Raw genomic sequence first — 23,783 nt, 5'->3', positions numbered from 1 at the left:
GCTTAAAAAGACAGGAGGAGAGCTACAGAGAACTTTCATCTTAAAGGATACATACATCATCATGAACAGAATATTGGTGGAGATATGAATGGTAAGGGTGCTTCTAGTGATGCCTTAGAAGAAAAAGATGAACATATTATTGACATTGCCAAGATCAATACTATAAAATGGCAGGAAACTTGGCTAAACTGTGTTCTAATGTTGGGTGGGAAGGGATGAACTTGGATATTTTTTAGATTCGATTTCCAAGCAAAGTGTGGAAGATGCAGTATGGACCTTGCTGCTTACAGTAAAATACGAGAGGAAAAAAATACGTTGAAGAAGGGCCTGCTAAGTAAAAAGGAAGTATTACTTAATGATTTGGAAAATTCTCTTCCTATCCAGGTAACGTGTTTGGAGAATGATCAAGGAACAACTATTTACTAAAGAGCTTAGTCATGTGGCTTATGTACCTAATTACCCGTATTAATTCTTCAAGTGGGACTCCCACAAGAATATTAGACCTTAAGTTATCTTCCCAAAAGTCCTTACTGCTCTGCTCTTTTTTTCCCCAATATTTCTTCCTTCTATTCAGATTAGGTAAAGTCTATTGATCTGTCCTCAAGTTCGATGATCATATCCTGTCTTATCTCCCTGTACTCCTGAACTCTTCCGGGAAGATTTCTTCTCTGTTATTGTATTTAATTTTTATGATTTCCATTTGGTTCTTTTTTTGTACTTTGAACTTCTTTGTTAATGTTTTTCACTGTTCATGTGTTTGAAGGGAATATGCAATTGATTGTTGATGCATTTTTGGTAGAGCTGTTTTACTACCACTAGATAATTCCAACATTTGATTCATTTTGATGTTGGTATCAGGCAGATGTCTTTTCTCCTTCAAGTTGTGATTTTTCTGATCCTAGGCATAATGAATAATTTTTTTATTATATTCTGGATATCCTGACCATTGTATTAGGAGTCTAGAGTCCTATTTCATTTTTTTTATTTGGGAGGAATTCACTCTGTTTAGGTTTACCATACAAATTCTGGCTGTGGGTCTCCAGACCATTTGACTTTTAGAATCTTTGCATGGCTAATTTCATCTGCTTGGTTTATTTGGTTCCACTAGGGCTTCCAGAATCATAAATGGATGGTGCTTGAGAAGACAGAAGGTGTTTAATCAGACTGGGTCACAGTGGAGAAGGTGAGTTTCTGGTTTGTGGTAATAAAAAATGCTTCTGGAGCTGGACTGCTTGTTATGGAGAGATCCCTTTGCTGTTACCTCCTAGCCACTGGCTATCTTTTGGTGGCAGAGGCGACAGACACTAGGACCCATAAGGATACACATCATTCCTGGTTGAGGCCTCTTTTTGTAGTGGAATCCACCAAAAAAAAATTCCTCCTCCGCTTGTAGGAGACAGAGTTAGTTCTTCCTTGGATGGATGCTTGTTTTGGTTGATTCCCACTTGCTAATGACACCAACTGCCTAGTGTTTTTGTTTGTGAGGGCCACTGAGGTCATGTGGGGAAAGACAACACTTCTCTGGTTATTCATTCTCAGTGGAGTTTCTATCAAGCTCTCCTTCGAGTACTGCCTGGCTTACCCACTATTGGTGGTACTCCCATTCAATCTAAGTGAGTGTTGACCCAGCCAAGTCCACTTGTTGGAAAACTGCAAGCTTGAGTCACATTCTTTTTTTGGGTGAGGCTTCATAAGACATGCCAATCCTCTAGTCTTGGAATCTCAAGCCAGGCTGCCTTCCATTTCCATGTTTTAGAATTCTCCTTTTATTACCATTTGCATTACTTACAGGTCTTATGGTTGTACTAAGTAGGGAGATGCAAGGAAAAATGAGTGTATGTCATCTTGTCTAGACCATAGTTTTAATTTTATGTTTATATTTTCCTGAATTTTAAAAGGAAATAATGCCAACACTTCACAAATTCTTTCAGGAAGTAGAGAAACTGGAAAAACTTCTCAACTAATTTTTACAAAGTTGAACCATAATAACAAACTTAACACAAATATTTTTTTAAAAACTTGAAAATTAAAACAAAGTTCCTATAAACATAGATGCAGAAATCTTCAACAAATCACTAGCAAATCAAATCCAGTAACATATGAAAATTTTAATAAATTATCACCAAAAGTGTTGTATTCCAAAAATTCAAGGAGTTTCAACTTTCTAAAAATCAACCACCATATTTGAATACATTTCCAGAATTAAAAACAAATGATAGCAGATAGAAAAGAAATCACAAAAAGATATTGAAGAAAGGGATATAATGAAAGTATTTTACTGATAATCTTATTTGTAATTTGGTCTCCATTGGCTATCATTGGTTATTAAAAATAACATCTTCTTTATAGAAATGGTTAAAAAATCTAGAAAATAGAATCAATGAAATCTGTAATTCAATTTTCTTGATTTTTTTTACCTATGAGGTCTGTTTCTTTACTTTTATTTTATTTTTTAGTAAAGCCCCCATAATTATTGATCTACTAAGAATTTTTGTAAGAATTGATCTTGCTTTCTTTCCAGCCGGCAGTGACCGAGGATTAGAGCGAGCTTGAGCCATGAAGCTACTAAGCAGAGCCGGGTCCCTCTCGAGATTTTACTCCCTGAAAGTTGCTCCCAAAGTGAAAGCCACGGCCACCCCTGCAGGAGTACCTTCACAGCCTCAGGACCTTGAGTTTACCAAATTACCAAACGGCTTAGTGATTACTTCTCTGGAAAACTATGCTCCTGCATCAAGAATCGGTTTGTTCATTAAAGCTGGCAGCAGATATGAGGACTCCAACAACTTAGGAAACTCTCATCTGCTTCGTCTTGCATCCAGTTTGACTACTAAAGGAGCTTCATCTTTCAAGATAACCCGTGGAATTTTAGCAGTTGGTGGTAAATTAAGTGTGACTTCAACCAGGGAAAGCATGGCCTACACTGTGGAATGCCTGCGGGACCATGTTGATATTCTAATGGAGTTCCTGCTCAATGTCACCACATCACCAGAATTTCGTCGTTGGGAAGTGGCTGCCCTTCAGTCTCAGCTAAGGACTGACAAAGCTGTAGCTTTTCAGAATCCACAGGCTCATGTCCTTGAAAATCTGCATGCTGCGGCTTACCGAAATGCCTTGGCCAATTCTCTGTATTGTCCTGATTATAGGATTGGAAAAGTGACACCAGATGAGTTGCATTACTTTGTTCAGAACCATTTCACAAGTGCGAGAATGGCTTTGATTGGACTTGGTGTGAGTCACCCTGTTCTAAAGCAAGTTGCAGAACAGTTTCTCAACATGAGGGGTGTGCTTGGTTTACCTGGTACGAAGGCCAAGTACCGTGGAGGTGAAATCCGAGAGCAGAATGGAGACAGTCTTGTTCACGCTGCTCTTGTAGCTGAAAGTGCTGCCACAGGAAGTGCGGAAGCAAATGCATTTAGTGTTCTCCAGTATGTTCTTGGTGCCGGACCACATGTCAAGAGGGGCAGCAATCCCACCAGCTCTCTGTACCAGGCTGTTGCCAAGGGAGTTCACCAACCATTTGATGTTTCCGCTTTTAACGCCAGTTACTCGGATTCTGGACTCTTTGGGATTTACACCATCTCACAGGCTGCCGCAGCTGGCGATGTTATCAAGGCTGCCTATGGCCAAGTAAAAACGATTGCTCAAGGAAACCTTTCCAACGCAGACATCCAAGCTGCCAAGAACAAGCTGAAAGCTGGCTACCTAATGTCAGTGGAGTTTTCTGAGGGGTTCCTGGATGAAGTCGGGTCCCAGGCGCTGGGTGCGGGATCGTACACGCCACCAGCCACAGTCTTTCAGCAGATAGACTCCGTAGCTGACGCCAATGTCGTAAACGCTGCAAAGAAGTTTGTTTCTGGCCGGAAGTCAATGGCGGCAAGTGGAAATCTGGGCCATACACCTATTGTTGATGAGTTGTAATACTGAAACACATCTTGCAGGGAAGAGCTGAACATGTTCTCAACCCAGAGCAGCAAACGCATGAAAGTCAAAGATCTCTAATATAACATTTATCTTTTTTTTTTTTTTCAATGAGGTGAAATGTCTTAACATATAAATACAGGTAATTATCCCCAGCTGGCTTAAAGTCAATAAAACATTTTGTTTAAAAAAAAAAAAAAAAGAATTTTTGTAAGAATTAATGCAAAATACATGCAAAGGTAATAGTACATAAAAACCACTTCTCAATAGTTTAGTGTTATTGCTTGCTATTTTTGTTATTAATGTCAAGTTTATAGTAGGTGACTATGTTTATAGATGATTGTATGAATGAATAATTAAATAAACATAATATAATTTAATCCCAATCCTACTGTTCCTTTTTAATTACTGTACATGTGTATAAAAGCTTCAGGATATATTTAAGCTGTTAGAGGTTTTACATGGATAATTAACCGTCTATTGAATACCTTCTGTGTGCCAGACATTGGGGTAGATGCTGGGGATATAATACATCTCCTGATTTCATTCTTAAAACTTGAATGTCCACTGCTGAAAAGTAATAGTTAAATGAAAAACATTAATGAAGTATGATTAAAACTCTTGTAAAGTACAGACATCTAATCTAGACTGAAGGCTTCCTAATTTTATTTATTTATTTTTTTAAGATTTTATTTATTTGAGAGAAAGAGAATGGCTGGGAGTGGAGGATGGAAGGCAAAGGGAGAGACAGAAGCAGACTCCCTGCTGAGCAGGAAGCTTGACCTGGGGACTCCTTCCCAGGACCTAGAGACCATGACCTGAGCTGAAAGCAAATGCTTAACCAACTGAGCCACCCCAGCGCCCCCGCACCAGAATTATTTTTTGAAAATGACTGGAAAGTTGAGATCAGAAGTAGGATAGTAGCAAACTGACAGGCAGGAAGAGTGTTCCAAGCACTGACATCCTCCTGGGTCTCTGTATATGGGGAAACACCTTGAGGCAAAAAATGCAATAACAAAATGCAAATAATTGAATAATGCTTACTCACTGTTGGAGCATCTATGGCAAGAGAAGATCAAGGAGAGATTTCTAAGTGAATCAAAGACCAAAAAGAAATTGTGGAGTTGCTGATAATCTACTGACCCAAATCAGAAACAGGACAGAAATACGGGTCTAGAACATGAAAAACAAATAACCAACATGATACTTTATAATATGATTATAATACGACTGGGTAAGCAATTACTATACACCATGTTTTAAAAATGATGGAACAGGGGCTCCTGGGTGGCTCAGTGGGTTAAAGCCTCTGCCTTCGGCTCAGGTCATGATCCCAGGGTCCTGGGATGGAGCCCTGCATAGGGCTCTCTGCTCAGCAGGGAGCCTGCTTCCTCCTCTCTCTCTGCCTGCTTCTCTGCCTACTTGTGATCTTGGTCTGTCAAATAAATAATAAATAAAATCTTAAAAAAAATAAATAAAAATAATGGAACACTATGTTATTATTAGAAAAAATAAGATAAAAATCATATATGCCTATATGAAAAGATCATCAAGATATATGAAAAAAACCCTCCAAGTGTATATTTAAATATATAAACAGCATCATATACACAAGCATATATATTATATATGTGTGTATGTATGTATTTATATACAAATATGTCTATTTCTCTGTGTATACAATTAAAGAAAGATATTCAAGAAAATTTTCAAGAGTGCTCACTTCTAGACGCATAGGTGATACTTTTCTGGTAGAGAGAGAATTTTACTTTCATTTTTTCAAAGATTTTTATTTATTTACTTGACAGAGAGAGACAGCAAGAGAGGGAACACAAACAGGGGGAGTGGGAAAAGGAGAAGCAAGTTTCCTGCTGATCAGGGAGCTGGATCTCATGACCCTGAAATTATGACCTGGACTGAAATCAAGAGTTTGATGGTTAACTGAGGCACCTTAGAGCCCTTACGTTTTACTTTTTTTTTTTTTCTTTAAGGGAAATAGTTTTAATGGTGAAAAAGAAAGTTGAAGAAATTAGGAAATCCAAGTATACTCTTGATAAAAAATTCTGATTTTTTGATTCTGATTAAAAAAAAAATTGAATATAACCCTCAAAATAAAATTTGATTCGACCTAGTTACAATGGCTTCTTAGAAATATATTGAAGAATTTGATTATATTCAACCTATTCTCTGAAATTAATATTCCTAGAAGATTTCATCATGTTTTGAGGAAAATAATTCACAGGATCCTGAATATAATTATGGCTTTGGTATTTTATTGGGCTCCAAATTTGTTTACTTATTCGTAAGTGATCAGGGAAAATTATATAACTTTTATTGGTTTTGGGTTGCTTATATGTAAAGTGGAAACAATAGCCCAATGCACTTCAAAGTGTTGAGAGTTGGTTGTATCAAACTTTAAAACTGGTTTAAAAAAACTGTACATTTCAACTCATCTGAGGAAAATAGTAATTACACTCTATCTGAAAAGCTTTGCAATAGTTTTTTCTTTTTTTTAACAATTATGATTGGAACAATTAATATTACCTAGGGTAAATGTGATTCTATATGTATTTTTTTAGCTTTACTGTGTTTTTAAAAATAAAATTACAAATACTTCAAAGAACTTAAATATTATGCAAAGATGTTATTTTTTATAACTAAGCCAACTTATGTACTATAAAATACGCTTATGTAAAAATAAATAATTAATTGTAAAAATTTATACTTTTCATATTTTTGTTCAATTTTCACTAGGAAACATTAATTTTATGTACAAGGGACCCATAGCTTTTTACTGCAGGGGCACAGTTTTTTCAACTTCTGCAACATTAAAATGCCTCCTACGTAATGACCCTACCCTCTTTTCTCTATACTTCACTTTTTAGTTGCCGACCAGAGTACTCTAGAAGCCATAGATCTTAACTGCCTCATTGAGCAGAACTAGTTTAGAATGGCACTTGGACACAAGCTGATCCAGATAAAAGTGACAAATTATTGCTGAATGAGCACATGTAAACATTAAGGAGGAGGGCGTCAACATCTTTAGATGGAAAATTTAAAAAAAAAAAAGTATGAAAGGACAGCTGTCCTTGTCATTCTTGAAAAGAGTAATCAAAGTAATGTTACATTAAAAACCCCATTATTTGTGTAAAGGGATTTAAGAAGAATTAATCCTTATGGTTAAACTCACGGGTAATAGACACTAAAAGAGAAACTTAGGCAAGATTAGAGTGACACATTTCACGCCTTTTCCTTCCTTTGTTTCATACAGAGGAAATAAATAAAAATAGAGTATAAATAATGTTAACCTCTTACTAAGAATTCCTTAAGATATTTGCAGTTATTTCAAAATACCTGCCTTCCTGATTGAATGTTACAGAAGTTTATATAAACTTTAACAAGGTTGTTATGACTTTGTTTTGAGCCCTGGACTTGCTGACCTGAAACAGAACAAAGATGTAGAAATGACATTCACACCTTTTAATTGGTATCATTAAGAGAATTTTTTTTTCATGCCAGAGGACAAAGTGAGAGACCTCCTTGAGATTACTATGCTCTTGGGAAAACTGAATCTGTCTTCTAATGAGAACACAACGCTTGTAACTCTTAGAAAGGACCAGTTAGCATTTAGTATTTGGTATACTTTAAAACAGATATTCTGTTCTGAAAGTATTCTAGGTGGTTTCAGTGTCCCAGAAGGGGAGGGGGAAAAAAATCTGTGAGAGAAGTTAAAATAATGTATGCTAATTGAAAAGATGATAGAAAATTTGAGGGGAGTGTGTGTGTGTGTGTGTGTGTGTGTGTGTGTGTTTATGTGTAAATGTGCATCAGTGCATGGGAGTTGAAGAAGTGTTAAACGAAAACCCTGTGATTTATTGTAATGTATGTCACACTAGAAACTGCTATCCACTAAAGACTTGGCATGAAAATAGTAGTATGCTAAATGTCAGAAATTTAAAGTTGTTTTTTTTTCTTTTAAGTAAGAGTTGAAGAATGTACTTAAGCAAAAATGGCTTTATTATATTTGTAAATATCTTAACAAGGTATTTAAAGGAATTATGTGGATTTTGATTGAACATTATCACAGAGACTATTACTGTCCAACCTATTAATGGGCCTTCATTGTCCTTGTCTGTGTGTGTGTAGGTGCATGTTTAAAACATAGAACAAGACTTACTCCTTGCCCCCAAGCAATTATACTGCATCAGAAGCATCTGTGCACATTATACAAAAGTGTTTGTGACCTTATGTTTAATGCATTCAGTTTGGCAACAGCCAAAGAGTGTGTGACCATTTTGTTCAATGTATAGATGACCACATTCTCTTGATTCTGGTTTCACTCTTCTATTATATTACGATAGTCTCTGTTCAACACAGTTAAGGGTGTGTCCCAGTTTGGGGAGTAGTGGAATCCCAGAGATACAATGCCTTCTGGTTCATACTGATTGTCCTCTTTGAAATTTTCAGTAAATAAGAGTTAATTTGCCACAACATAGTTGAATCTAAAGGACATTATGCTAAGTGAAATAAGTCAGACCAAGAAAGACAAATACCATAGGATTTCACTCATATGTGGAATCTAAAAAACAAAAACAAAAACAAAAACAAAAAAGCAGAATCAGACCTATAACTCAGAGAACAAACCGATGATTGCCAGGAGGGAAAAGGGTGGCAGATGAGTAATCTGGGAGAAGGGAAGAGGGAGATACAGGCTTCTAGTCATGGAATGAATAAGTCACGGGATAAGAGGCACAGCATGAGGAATATGGTCAATGACACTGTAGTAGCTCTGTATGGTGACAGATGGTAGATGCACTTTGGTGGGCGTAGCATGATGTAGAGAGTGGTCAAATCACTATGTTCTACACCTGAAACATATGTAACACTGTAGGTCAACTATACTGAAATTAAAAAAAAAATGAGAAAGAATTCATTAAGTGTTTTCTCTCTATTTAACCACTATGAATAATCTTAGATTTGAACCTCAAACCTGGAATCAAAAAATTTTATTTAATTCTTTTAGTTGTAAGATGTTTATAATATAGGCCACCTAATATGACATGTTATATACTAGAATAGGATCCTACATAAATGAATAAGGCATAGTCCTTTGTCCCAACAATTTACCAGTGTCCTGGGTAAAACAGCATGTGAATTGATAATTCAGAGATAATGTGTGTTACACATCAGCCATTTATAGAGGTATATGGGAGCATGAAGGCAGCACATATTTCTGTGAAGAGAGAAAACTGGAGAAAGTGTCACTGCATAACTTGAGTTTTGAGAACATGAATTAGGTGAATTAATGGAGGAAGGTGATTCCAGGCATAGCCTTTTCAAGGTTTCCTATGTAGAAAGTCCACATAGAGAGATTTGAAAAGTGATGGGAGATGAAGAATGGAAGCACTCCTGAGGGTCCTCAAATACCTCAAGGAGGTTTGGACATTATTCTCTAAAGACAGGGGTGAGAAGAGGCTTTTAAGTAGGAAAGTGGTACAATTACATTGGGGTTTTATTAATATTTTGTAAGCTGTGTGGATAAGAGAAAGACTGGAAGCAAGAAAGCAATCTTAATAGTCTGATAAAAAATGATGAAAACCATGCTAAAGCAATAGCTGTGGGATGGAGAAAATGTGACGAAACTGAAAAAAAAAAAAAATCTCCGTTTTGGAAGTCAAAGCAATACAACCTGGTGACTGAATAATGAGTCTCGTTAGTTTGAAGATAAGGAAAGAATTCTAAGATAACTCAGATTCCGGATTTAGATAAATCTGTATATCTGTATTTGAGTTAAATATGTGTAAATATTTTCAGAATCCGAGAGGAGGGATAAATCACACCCTTCTTCTTGCACAAGTTAAAAATCTATTGAGATAATGACTCAGGAATTCGAAAGATCAAAATCAAAATGTCCATCTCTACTACTAACTAAAATGCAGAGTTAAATATGGGGACAACTGAACCTTCCAAGATAATCTGGTGACTTACTTAGATTGAGTCACCCCCCACATCTGGTCAAATTTGGGTCCAGTTGGACAAGAAGGGGCTTCCTCTGTCTCCCCTCAAGCAAGTGTCTTATTGCATATCAGAAGAGCAAAGCAAAGCTTTCCTTCTCTATAAGCAAGCAAGATTCTAAAAAAAAGAAACTCAGTGTTTGTTAACATATTTGCACACACACATACATGCATGTAGACATATACATGGCTGTACATATATATATAAATATATGAGGTTTACATAAAAATATATTTATATAAAATATGCTACAATTTTTTTTAGTTTTTTTTTTTTATTTTTTTTTATTTGACAGAGAGAGACTGAGCGAGAGAGGGGACACAAGCAGCGGGGGTGGGAGAAGGAGAAGCAGGCCTCCTCAGAGCAGGAAGCCCAATGTGAAGCTTGATCCCAGGACCCTGGGATCATGACCTGAGCTGAGGCTGATACTCAGTGACTGGGACACCCAAGTGCCCCAAATTTGGTATATTATTAATGCATATGTTTCTATATAGGTGCATGTTTATTTGATCTTATTTTCATTAGGCATTAGGTGATATGGGTATTGCCAACTTATTAATTAGAAACAAGTACTCTGACTTATGAGAAAAGTTCATAATAACAACCCACTTGTAATATAACAGATATATAACATATATATTTGTCTTCAGAATTTTTTAAGTATTTTGAATAATGGTATTGTATTTTCCAACCTTAGTATAATTTACATAGTTTGAAAGAGTGATTTCACTGAGTTCTTCTGTAACTATAGATATAGATTAGTATATTAAAGAAGTACAACATATTTTTCATTTGTCACATTAATAGTAAAATTGAAGCCTTTATATGTGTTGAAAATTTGTGTTGAATTTCAACAAGCTCTATTCCCTTTTATGTTTTAGACTGGAACTTGTAACTGGATGTTCCCTTAGTTCTGTGATTGGTATTGATACCTGAATGTTTATAAAAGAATCAGGAGTGAAGGATTTTTCATATGCAAACATTACTATCATTTTATTAGCTGTCTTGTGCTAGATTAATTTATCTGAACTGAATTAACAGAGCTGGATAGAAAAAGGCATGGGCCCTGATAACTATACATGGTCCCATAGTTGTCTTTTAACTCAAGAGATACAAATTTGCAACAAAAAATATATTTAGGGGTTATTTCCCATTAGCCAAAGAGATTTTAAAAGGCAAAAAGCACTCATCTGATTTTAGAAAGTCAGTTTCCCAAGTTCCCAGTTAATAACAATTGGAACTTAAGCCTATATATGAAATGCATGAATCTTATGATTCTCCTCTTCTTTTTCTCAGCATTTACCTTTCTTCCATGTGTTCTTGACATATCCTCTCTTTCCTGCCTTTCCGCTGTCCTCTTCAGCCTATGGACTCTCCTGTGATGTACTTTATAGTATTTTTCTTTATTTTTCCCATCTGTTTGTCTTACCTATTGTGCAATTGACTTTTTGTCTCTCAAAGAGATATGCTTAAGTCCTGACTCCAGGTGACTGTGAATGTGGCCTTATTCTGAGACAGATTCTTCCTAGGTGGAATCTTGTTACAATTAGGTCACACTGCATTAAAGTGAGTTTGAATCCAACAACTAATATCCTTAAAAGATGAGGAAAATTTTGCCATCAAGGACAGAGAGAAAAAGGGCTACATGAATTCGAGAAAGATTGGAATAATTCATCTAAAGGCCAAGGAACACAAAGTGTTACTAGCAACCACTGAAGCTAAGAAGATTTACGGAATGATCTCTGACTTACAGCCTTCAGAGAGACCATGGCCCTGACTTCCAGGCAGATGTCTAGCCTCCAAAACTGTGAAAATAAATATCTGTTATATTAAGACACCTAGTTTGTGGTACTTTGTTACTACCACCCTAGGAAACTAATGTACTCATCACATCAAACATACCAAATTTTCAGGATTTTGCAATTATGTTAAATAAACTACTTAGTGAAATAGGCAAAATTAATATTCCTCTACTATTATTATTTTTCTATTTGGTTTTCCTAAAGTGGACAAAAAGTCACATAAAGTCACAGACACACCCAAATATATTGAGACAAATAATTGTTCTTTTTGATCTGGTTTAGTATTATTGAAAATAAGAACAATGTCAGATGTGTATTTGTCAAGGGAGTATAATTTTGGCTCCCTCTTATATATGTATGTATTCGGGCTATTATTCCTCAATATTACCCTACTCAGTCTTTATCTTATTCATTTTGCAGTTCCTAGATTCCTCTTTTCAGATGCTAAGCAGGACAATGACTGTTGAGGGACTCATTTTCCCTCTGCCTTTTGAATACATATCTGAATCAGCTAGTTTCACTTTTGCTCCCAGCCCTGTGGTTACATCTTTCTGCATATGACTTCACTTCATGTAAAATTAAAATATATTCTGATAGATAATAAAGGGTTTCTTCCTAACGATGAGCTCTGTCTTCCTTCAGATTGCACAAAAGTATGAGAAAGTATTTGGGGTTTGAATTTTAAGCCTTAAGGGCTTTATCTTGCTCATAATAATAGACCTTTTCCTCTAGGGCTCTTTGGGGGCCCAGAGAGAGGAATGAGTCAAGAGTGAGTGGGACAGGGGCACCTGGGTGGCTCAGTGGGTTAACCCGCTGCCTTCGGCTCAGGTCATGATCTCAGGGTCCTGGGATCAAGTCCTGCATTGGGCTCTCTGCTCAGCAAGGGAGCCTGCTTCCCTCTCTCTCTCTCTGCCTGCCTCTCTGTCTACTTGTGATCGCTCTCTGTCAAATAAATAAATAAAATCTTTAAAAAAAAAAAAAGAGTGAGTGGGACAGGAGAGTTCTCATCAATTGCTCTGGATTTAGAGACAAATAGTCAGCACAAGTCTCCTGAACAGTATCTGGATAGAAGAGGCCAAGGAAACTCTGTGTCTTGGAATGGTCTGAGCAAAGTGAGTACTGACCCAAAGTGTTTGCTCAAGGAGTTTTAACCATTTGTTGTTTTCAGTCCAGAATGGAAGTCCACCCTCCTCCTCTAATTCTAGATTCACAGACTTCTCTCTTTCAACTCCTAAGCCCCCAGTTTAACATATGTTTTTTCTCATTTTAGGGCTAATATCACCTTTGAGGCCACTTCACCCTTCCTAGGATAAGTTTGGGTAATGTAAGAATTTGCAATTATTTCTATATTCTTATCAATATAAATGAACCCACAAATTTATAATTTTTATAGTTTTGCAATGAGTAACTCAGAACTTCATTAACATAATGCTCCTATAGGAGAAAAAGAAAGAAAAAAAAAATCCTCCTTGAATTGGTAAATTTCCTGAAACTCTTCTCTACTTGTAGCTAAATATATTTTTATTTTCCCTATTTTATGAATTATAATTCATTTGTTTTCATATTCTAGTAGACTATAATATTTAATACTTAAGTTTAAATTTCTCCATACCTCAGGAATTGTTTTGGCAATAGGAAACAAAAATATTTCAGGATAAAATATATTTTTACTATGTTGTCTATATCATGATATTCAAATGTTCTGTTTAATCCTGAGGATGATCTTTCAGAAGGGTAAAAAATGTCTAGATAAACTTTTCTAGGATGCTATTTCTTCTATAATTCCACCATTTTAAATTAAAAAAAAAAAGAATATTCTATTCACTGAGGAAAAATTTAGTAAAACATAAAATAATTTTAAGTGGAATACATTCAAATAGGTAAGATTAAAATATTTTTTTATCCCTTAATAATAACAAAACAATGTCTTCTCTTGCTTATGCTAGTGGTTCTCACATAGGGAAGACAGAATATACAGGTATTTAAAATACTTCATGGGGTTCTTGGGTGGGTAGATTAAGGATCTGCTTTGGGCTCAGGTCACGATCTTGGGGTCCTGGAATAGAGTCTGGCGCCTGCATCATGGAGCCTGTGGAAGGCTCCCTGCTTAGTGGGGATTCTGTTTCACCTTCTTCCTCGGCCCCTTCCCCCTGCTAGTGCACTCTCTGTCTCTCTCTCAAATAAATGAATATTTTTTAAATCAACGTTTTCTGAATTATAATTTAAAAGAAATATTTCAGCAATGTATATAATAAGCACTCTAAAGTATTAAGAAAAAAAATAGTCTTAAAAGTCAATTTCTAAAATCTTTGACAAGTAATAGCCTATCTTGAAAGTAGTTCAATGTTCTGTGTTCCACACTCCACAACACGCCCCACTTTAGTTCTGGTTTTCTCTTTTCTTTTTTTAGCTATATGTGCTAGTTGGTAGAAAAATAAAAACTCAGTATAAAATATGTAATTCTAACCATAGTGTTTAATGGGCTGTATTTCTGATTTTTGTAGTTTATATAAAATCTTTCAATTACTGAATCATAAATTCTAAACTCCTGAAGGTGTTGTTAAAATACAACAATAAAACCAAACCAGCAACAAAAATATTTTGAACTATCTTACTTAGGATATCAAAACTAAGTAGAGTATTTTATATCAAAAAAGATATCCCTCACAGCAAAGACAGTCCTAAGGGGGAAATACATAGCCATCTAAACCTCCTTCAAAAAAATTTTAAAAATCCAGAATACACCAGCTGTCTTTACACCATAAAGAACTGGAGAATCAACAAAAAATTAAGCCAACCCCACACACAAGAAGGGAAATAATCAAGATTAGAGCAGAGATTAATGAGATAGAAACTAGAGATACAGTAGAATACATCAACGAAACCAGAAGCTGGTTTTTTGAAAGAATAAATAAGATCAATAAACCATTGGCCAAACTAATCCAAAAGAAGAAGAAGAAAAAAAAAAAAAAGAGGACCCAAATTAATAAAATTGTGAGTGAAAAGGGAGAGATCATGACTAACACCAAGGAAATAGAAACAATCATCAGAAATTATTATCAACAATTATTGCCAATAAGTTAAGCAACCTAGATGAAATGGTTGCATTCCTGAGAACCTATAAACTTCCAAAACTGAATCAGAAAGAAATTGACAACCTGAATAGACCAATATCTAGTAACAAGATTGAAGCAGTGATCAAAAACCTCCCCCCAAAAACAAGAGCCCAGGACCTAACAGATTCCCTGAAGAATTCTACCAAACATTCAAAGAAGAAATAATACCTATTCTCCTGAAGCTGTTTCAAAAAATAGAAACAGAAGGGAAACTTTCAGACTCATTTATGAAGCCAGCATCACCCTGATCCCCAAACCAGGCAAAGATCCCATCAAAAACAACTTCAGACCAAGATCCCTGATGAATATGGATGCCAAGATTCTCAACAAGATCCTAGCTAATAGGATCCAACAGTAGATTAAAAAGATGGTCCACCATGACCAGGTGGGGTTTATCTATGGGATGCAAGGGTGGTTCAACATTCACAAATCAATCAGTGTAATAGAACAACTCAATAATAGAAGAGAGAAGAACCACATGGTCCTCTGAATTGATGCAGAAAACGTATTTGACAAGATACAGCATCCATTCCTGATTAAAATGATTCAAAGCATAGGGATAAAGGGTACATTCCTCAACTTCATAAAATCTATCTATGAAAAGACCACAGTGAATATCATCCTTAATGGGGAAAAGCGACAGCCCCCCTTTGAGATCACGAATACAACAAGGATGCCCATTCTCACCACTCTTGTTCAACATAGTACTAGAAGTCCCAACAACAGCAATCAGACAACAAAAAGAAATAAAAGATATTCAAATTGACAATGAAGAAGTCAAACTCTCTCTCTTCACAGATGACATGATACTTTACATGGAAAACCCAAAAGACTCCACCCCCAAACTACTATCTATAACTCATACAGCAATTCAGTAATATGGCAGGATACAAAATCAACGTACAGAAATCAGTTGCTTTCTTATACACTAACAATGAAATTATAGAAAGGGAAATTAAAGAATCAATTCCATATACTATAGCACCAATAACCATAAGATACCTGGGAATAAACCTTACCAAAAGGTAAAGGATCTGTACTCGAGCAACTACAGAACACTGATGAAAAAAAAATTGAAGAAGGCACAAAAAGATGGAAGAACTTTCCATGCTCATGGATCAGAAGAATAAATATTGTTAAAATGTCTATACAGCCTAGAGTCACCTACATTTTCAATGCCATCCCAATCAAAATTCCACTGGCATTTTTCAAAGTGCTGGAACAACAATCCTAAAATTTGTGTGGAACCAGAAGAGACCCTGAATTGCTAAGGAAATGTTGAAGAAGAAAAACAAAACTGGGGGCATCACATTGCCCGATTTCAAGCTTTACTACAAAGCTATGATCACCAAGACAGCATGGTACTGGCACAAAAACAGACACATAGACCAGTGGAACAGAGTAGAGAGCCATGATATGGACCCTCAACTCTATGGTCAAATAATCTTTGACAAAGCAGGAAAAAATACACAGTGGAAAAAAGGCAGTCTCTTTAATAAATGGTGCTTGGAAAATTGGACAGCTCTGTGTAGAAGAATGAAACTTGACCATTCTCTTACACCATACACAAAGATAAACTTGAAATGGATAAAAGACCTGAAAGTGAGTCAGGAATCTATCAAAATCCTAGAGGAGAACAAAGGCAGTAACTTCTTCGACATCGGCCGCAGCAACTTCTTTCAAGATATGTCTCCAAAGGCAAAGGAAACAAAAGTGAAAATGAACTTTGGGGACTTCCTCGAGGTCAAAAGCTTCTGCACAGCAAATGAAACAGTCAACAAAACAAAGAGGCAACCCAGAGAATAGGAGAAGATATTCACAAATGACACTACAGACAAAGGGCTGATATACAAGATCTATAAAGAACCCCTCAAACTCAATACACACAAAACAGATAGTCACGTCAAAAAACAGGCAGAAGACATGAACAGACACTTCTCCAAAGAAGTCATACAATTGGCTAACAGAGACACGAAAAACTGTTCATCATCATTAGCCATCAGGGAGATTCAAATCAAAACCACATTGAGATACCACCTTACCCCAGTTAGAATGGCCAAAATTAACAAGACAGCAAACAACAAGTGTTGGAGAGGATGTGGAGAAAGGGGAACCCTCTTACACTGTTGGTGGGAATGCAAGTTGGTGCAGCCACTTTGGAAAACAGTGTGGAGACTCCTCAAAAAGTTAAAAATAGAGCTACCATATGACCCTACAATTGCTGGGTATTTACCCCAAAGATAAAGATGTAGTGAAAAGAAGGGCCATCTGCACCCCAATGTTCATAGCAGCAATGGTCACAGTTGCCAAACTGTGGAAAGAACCAAGATTCCCTTCAACAGACTAATGGATAAAGAAGATATGGCCCATATATACAATGGAGTATTATGCTTCCATCAGAAAGGATGAATACCCAACTTTTATATCAACATGGACAGGACTGGAGGAGATTATGCTGAGTGAAATGAGTCAAGCAGAGACAGTCAATTATCATATGGTTCCACTTACTAGTGGAGTATAAGGAATAACAATGAGGACATTGGGAGATGGAGAGAAGGGAGTTGGGGGAAGTCAGAGAGGGAGACAAACCATGAAAGACTGTGGCTTCTGAGAAACAAACTGAGGGTTTTAGAGGGGAAGGGGTGTAGGTGGTTGGGAGAGCCTGGTGGGAGTTTTTATGGAGGGCATGTATTGCATGGAGCACTGGGTGTGGTGCATAAACAATGAATTTTAGAACAGTGAGAAGAAATTAAAAAAAAAAGGACATCCCTCATTCTGTTTCTCATTTTTTATAATATTAAACACATTTCTATTGGTGAATTTTGAGATCTTTGAAACTGGAGGTGTTTGATATTTTTCCAAGTTTTGTTCAAATTGGTTTTTCTACATACTAGATTGAGATTTGGTGCAAAGGGGATGGCCTTGGATGTCTATATACATTTATAGCTACATGCAGATATACACATATCTATGTAGATTTATATATATAAATACAAATGCCTCCATATATAGACATATAAACATATATACAGATATCTAAATATATATAGATATATCTATAGATAGGTAGATATTAGGTATATCTCTATATATCTTCCAAACAATACTTTTTCCATCAAATCACTATATATGTGTGTATATATATATATGCCTACATACATATGTATAATATATATTGCACACATATGTATATAATATATTATAAATATGTTACTCACATACATACATTTTAGGATTTATATGGCGATATATATGTTTACAAAATAGTTTTACTATATATTTGCAATAAATTCTAATCAGTGCCCCCAAAATGTGTGTGTGTTTTGTTTTTTTTTTAAGATTTTATTTAATTATTAGTCAGAGAGAGAGAGAGAGCACACAAGCAGGGTGAGCGTCAGGCAGAGGGAGAAGCAGAATCTCCGCTGAGCAAGGAGCTCATTGTGGGACTCAATCCCAGGACGCTGGAATCATGACTTGAGCAGAAGGCAGACACTTAACTGAGTGAGCCATTGAGTTGTCCCTGGACAACAGATTTTAGGGGATAAGGAATAAATAGAAGAAGATGTGTGAGAGATTTTGGTAAAAGAGCACAGTGGCTCTGGGATGGCTCTACATCAGAGCTGTAGAGAAGTGAGGAGATACTGAGAGATGAACCAACATGACTTCCTGATGCTGAAGTTTCCTGATTCCATATGGCAGCATATGAATGAAGACATCATACAATATTTTTCCCACACCGAAAAGTTTTGAAAGTGGAACAGGATGGCAAAATAATTAAAATAATGCATTTAATTTTTAAATTATTTACTGGCAATTGTTTCATTGACTGACAAATTGTTTTTATACTAGTGGGCCTGCATTACAGCTGTGTTGAAAATATTATAAGTCAAAATTCCTTTTAAATAAGTAGAACACATCCATACATGTAAAGCTGAAGTAAAGAAAAACTTTAAATTTATTATCTAAACATTGAAATATAACATAAGCAGAATAACTATTCTGCATGCACTGCCATGTATTTTAATCAGCTTCTTAGCTATCTTTGTCTATATCACATTTATTTTAAAAAGTCCTTTTTTAAAATATGGTACAATTTTTAGTTATTTTCGTGTAATTGCCTACAACCTGCTTCAAAGTTGCAGTTTTCGGTTAATAAATTTAAAGTTATGATACTTCATTGATTCTATTCTTGGTAACATAATAAACTTAATTGAGAAATTATTTTTATAAGAATAGAGGTACTTGGTAAACTCATAGAAAATTCTGCTGGAAGATATTTTCTATTCTACTTTATTTTAAATATTAATATTTCCATCTAAATATTTCGTTAGGTAAGTCATTTTGCCTTTACAGATGGTATCATTTTTCAAGAAACAGTTTTTCAAGAGAAAACTTCTCAAATAACTTCTATTATTTGAATATATTGCTAAATAAAGATGCTAAAAATGTTCTCAATTTCATTTATTTTTAAAAGATTTTTATTTATTTATTTATTTGATAGAGCACATAAGCAGGGGGAGCAGCAGAGGGAGAGGGAGAATCGGTCTCCCCACTGAGCAGGGGTCTGATGCCAGGCTTATCCCAGGATCCAGGACCCCTGGGTTCATGACCTGAGCGGAAGGCAGATGCTTAACAGATTGAGCCAACCAGGTGCCCCTAAATGTTATCAATTTCATTTCATTCCAGAATAGAATATAAACTAATGCAGATAAAAATAGGAGCTCTGGCCAGTAATTTTTCCCCACAAATCTAGATATTGTTTGCTTTAATAGATATGTTTGAATTTATTATTTGCAGCAACTATTTTTGGTAGTTGAATTGTCTATCACTTTCAAAAGTGAAAATTTTGAGGTGTTGACTTATTGAACACTGATTAAAATTCATAACTAGTTCAGAAAAAATGAAAACTTAAGTTAGAGGACTGATTTTCACTAATGTTCAAACCCATTAATAGGACATGTAGGTTGATTTATAAAGTAATTCTTTCAAATATTTTCAAAATTTGCTTCCTATTGAACAGTAAAAAGAGTATATTTGCAATGCTAAAGACTTTTTCTACATTCAATATCAGTTTCATCACAAAAATTTCATAGCTCAATACTCTATGCATGTTTTTTGAAAGATTATAAATTTTGACAACTACAGCTTTAGTTTCAACTGGAAAAATATTGATGCTTGTTTAAATACAATACAGATGATATTTTTATCACTATCAATTTGAAATACATGTCTACCGCATAGAATTCTTTATGTAGTATTTGTATCATTAATGCAGAAACTAATTTTATCTCCATTCCTGAAATTTTAACAATGTTTACAATTTACCATATATTCAATATAATTTCAAACAGATCATCTGGGACAGAATACATTCCAAAGTTTTTAATATCACTGAAATTCTTTAAAAAAATGAAAAGAAATAACCCATTGTTGGAATTCACTTAATTTTCTATTTGAAGCCCTAGATGATGGTGGGGCCTCACTTAACTATGAAGTTCTTCTGGAAAAGAAACTAGTCCATTAATAGATGTTACTTAATTTCTCTATGTGCAACAGTATATGCAATTTTTTTAAAAATGAGAAAAATTAATTTAAGAAATCAATCATTTGATCTAAACAGAAATTCTTGCCTCACAGGATAATGTGTAAATGTATTTTTTGTGGCTAGATTTTTTAACTCTGTCTCTTTTGGGTATAAGCTTCTGAAAATGACCGACTTTTCAAGCAGAAATAGCTATTAGGCTTCTTTTGACTTCCTTGTGGTTACAGTATCAGTATGGTACTCAAGGTGAATGATAAATATCAATAAAGACACTTTACAGATTAAATGTTCAGCAATGACTTTTCAAGATGCAAATTTAGTATTCAGTTTCCCATTTAACATGCACTCTAGCTTGTTCACATTAATTGCTGCCTAAAGATTTTTGGAAAAAAAAATTCTGAAAAGCATTCCTAGTAATAAAATAACAAAGGTTTAGAATATATAATAACTGACAAATTGAAGAGTATTTACACTATTCTGTTCACATCTGACAGGAACAAAATGCATCCTTTATTTCCAGTACATAGTTTATGTTTACCTAATTGATTTTTTTGTTTGTTTGTTTCTGTTTCTAACTGGCTTTCACCAACCAGCAGGCTGGAGACTTACAAGCATTGGACAAACCATGCATACCGGCTTGGACAAGTGACTAGTAAGGACAACTGTGTGGTGTAATTCTCCCCCTATCACCAGGAAGGCCTTGGCTACTTTTTGCCACTTGTGCTTGAGAGCTGCTTTTTCTGCTTTAATCACTGAGCATTCTGAATGGTATGCTTGAAAAAGAAATGTTCATTAAGATGAGTTCAGAAAACTTTGAGAAAGGAGATAAAAATATCAGTACATGTCTTTAAGTACACATGTTCAACTGAGAATTCCATTTACTATGGGAGCATCTCAATCACTAATAGATGAGATCATGGCAGAATCAGTAATAAGCAAACATACAGAAAGAAGTCCATCTTGCCATAACCTAATGGAACTATAAGTAAGATTATTTCATTGAAAATAAAAATATTACTTGGAAGCTAAATTGGGAAAAAACTCTGGGAAAACAGAAACACATTGAGCATTGCTCCAAGGTAACCAGCTTGCATGATTAAACCAGGTATGAAACAAAGAAACAGGTACAGGGAGATTCAATATATACAGACTCTTTTCCTTTGTATATATACTGAGAAAAAAAAAAAAGACACAGTAGGTGCTAAGAATAAAGCTAGACCATAATTCTGTCAATCAAATAGCCTCAGTTGATTAACTCACTTGAAAAAGAAATAAGACTGTAACCAAGTAGCCCAACATCCTGTGATGTAAATACAGAGGAAAAGACTTGAGATGTCTTCTGGCCCAGAAAATTAAGTACTTTGAATCTATATTTTTAGTGGCATTATTAAATAGATCTCAATAATTTCCTACACTGTGAGTGAGAAACAACAACAATAGGATTCTGATAGGGAGCAGATGTCCTAAGAAACATCCACAAAACAAATGCCAGGAATGTGTGAATAACAAACAGACCTTGGGGTGGAAATAACATAAAAAGCAATTTATTATTACAAAAAATACTATTTTCATTTAAAAAAATAATGACTACGTGGTTACTAGAAAGTTCACGTGTATTAACAGAAAAGAAGGGTAGGGAAGAAAGAGAGGAGGAAGGGAAGGGTTACGGGAGAGAGATTTATTATTCTAAAAAAATACTATTTTCATTAAAAAAAATAATGACTATGTGATTACCTAGAAAGCTCACAGATATAACACTTAGAAAAGAAGGGTAGGGAAAAAAGAGAGGAGGAGGAGAGGAATTAAGGGAGAGAGACAGGGAGGGAGAGAGAGAGGAGAGAGACCATTAAGATGAATACAAAAGCAACCTTATATTTTATACATTGCAAAACACAACATTCAAATAACCAACTTTAGAATTTGATCTGTGATCTTTCTACAAATGGGGTAAAATATCTCATATGTTACGTAGTGTAGATGAATCCATTTTAGTAAGACAAACATCACCTTCTACTTGTTAACAACATGCACTATATAAAAATGTTTGGTGTGGTCCATGCCTCCAGGATACCACCTCCCGTCCACTGTTCTAGGTCTCCATGTACAACATCTCAACCTTCTGAATTTGTTTTAATTTTTATCTAAAAGGTGAACTTTACACCTAGGAAATAACTTTTATTTGTAAATTTGAAAAATCATCTACTGAAAATAGCTTTAAAAAAGGTGACTACTTGAAAGAGTAAGCAACTTTGATTTCAATATTGAAAAGTGAGAGGTCATGAACAGCTGGGCAATAGTATTGTGTGATCAGACACTGCAGAATGCTTAGAAGAGCTGATTCATCCTGCAGCTCCATAAATCTCACTCATGGAATATTTGCTTGTCTTGACACAAATGCATTTGCCTTTTAAATGGTTTAGAAGTTTTCATGTAAACACACTAGAAACATGTTATGATTATTTAACAACCATAATTCCCTTTTTCCATTTTAAAACCTTACATATATCTCACATATAAACACCATTGCAATTACTTAAAATTACAACCTTATCCAAAATGCCAATATCTTCATTGAGCAAAACTATGGAGAAGCATGATATCCACATTATAAATGAAATGATGACATTTTATATTAAAAATATCACCACAGCAGTTGTATAAAGATAGAATTTCTCACCATAAAGATTAAATCTTCATTGTAATGTGGCAAGTGGCGATGAACTGGTAATCTATCTGCACTTGCTTTCTCCAAATATTAGGATTTATTACCACAGAAAATAGGACCTGCTAATTTTTCAGCCAACCACCTGTAAAGTACAATTCACTGAAGAGATAACGTGGTTTTTTCCCTTGCATTGCTCTTTAGCTATCTCCATTATCTCTGTTTGAAAGCAAGCATATTTGGAGAGCAGAACAATTATATGGTTCTATGAATTGTATAACTTTTTAAAAACAGCAATTTGCTGACATAAAATTAATTTTGTGCTCAGTGTATAGATACAATCTACTGGAATGTACTTATATGTTCAACGGTTTCAAAAAATCAGATACCTGCCTAAAGAGCCTGTAGGACATAATTATATAACTTAATTATATAACTATAGAATATTTCACAACCTATTCACCAGTAAGCTATATTATATTCTAATAAACCATTCTGATAGGCAGTGTCAGTATTATTTTAAATAATGTCTTGGATGTGCAAATGACCTTCAGCTAAATACTAATTTTTATTTAAATAATTTTTAGTATTAAATTATCAACAAGATTTCTCTTCAGGATTTTGAAAAAAATATTATTTAAAATACATTGTAAATGAGAATTAATGGTTATATGAGGGTCAGGACAATGTCAGATGTCACTCATTGCTTTTCATTTTATTGGTATCAG

General features: G+C 35.0%; 1 protein-coding gene across 1 annotated transcript; it reads left to right on the top strand.

Moving 5' to 3' along the window:
• Positions 1–2,508: 2,508 nt before the first annotated feature.
• Positions 2,509–4,120, top strand: LOC125095337 (cytochrome b-c1 complex subunit 2, mitochondrial-like). Its single transcript, XM_047721644.1, has one exon. It carries the CDS (start codon positions 2,557–2,559, stop codon positions 3,916–3,918), a length of 1,362 nt encoding a protein of 453 aa, XP_047577600.1. The 5' UTR covers positions 2,509–2,556; the 3' UTR covers positions 3,919–4,120.
• Positions 4,121–23,783: the final 19,663 nt, after the last annotated feature.

Source organism: Lutra lutra, chromosome 1, assembly GCF_902655055.1.
Source record: "Lutra lutra chromosome 1, mLutLut1.2, whole genome shotgun sequence".
Taxonomy (NCBI): Eukaryota; Metazoa; Chordata; class Mammalia; order Carnivora; family Mustelidae; genus Lutra; species Lutra lutra.
Note: the sequence above shows the minus strand (reverse complement) of the source record. Positions and strands in the feature narration are given on the sequence as shown.

Bases quoted from the DNA above. Each gene is read 5' to 3' on its own strand.
- LOC125095337 (XM_047721644.1), top strand. From the start codon at position 2,557: ATGAAGCTACTAAGCAGAGCCGGGTCCCTCTCGAGATTTTACTCCCTG.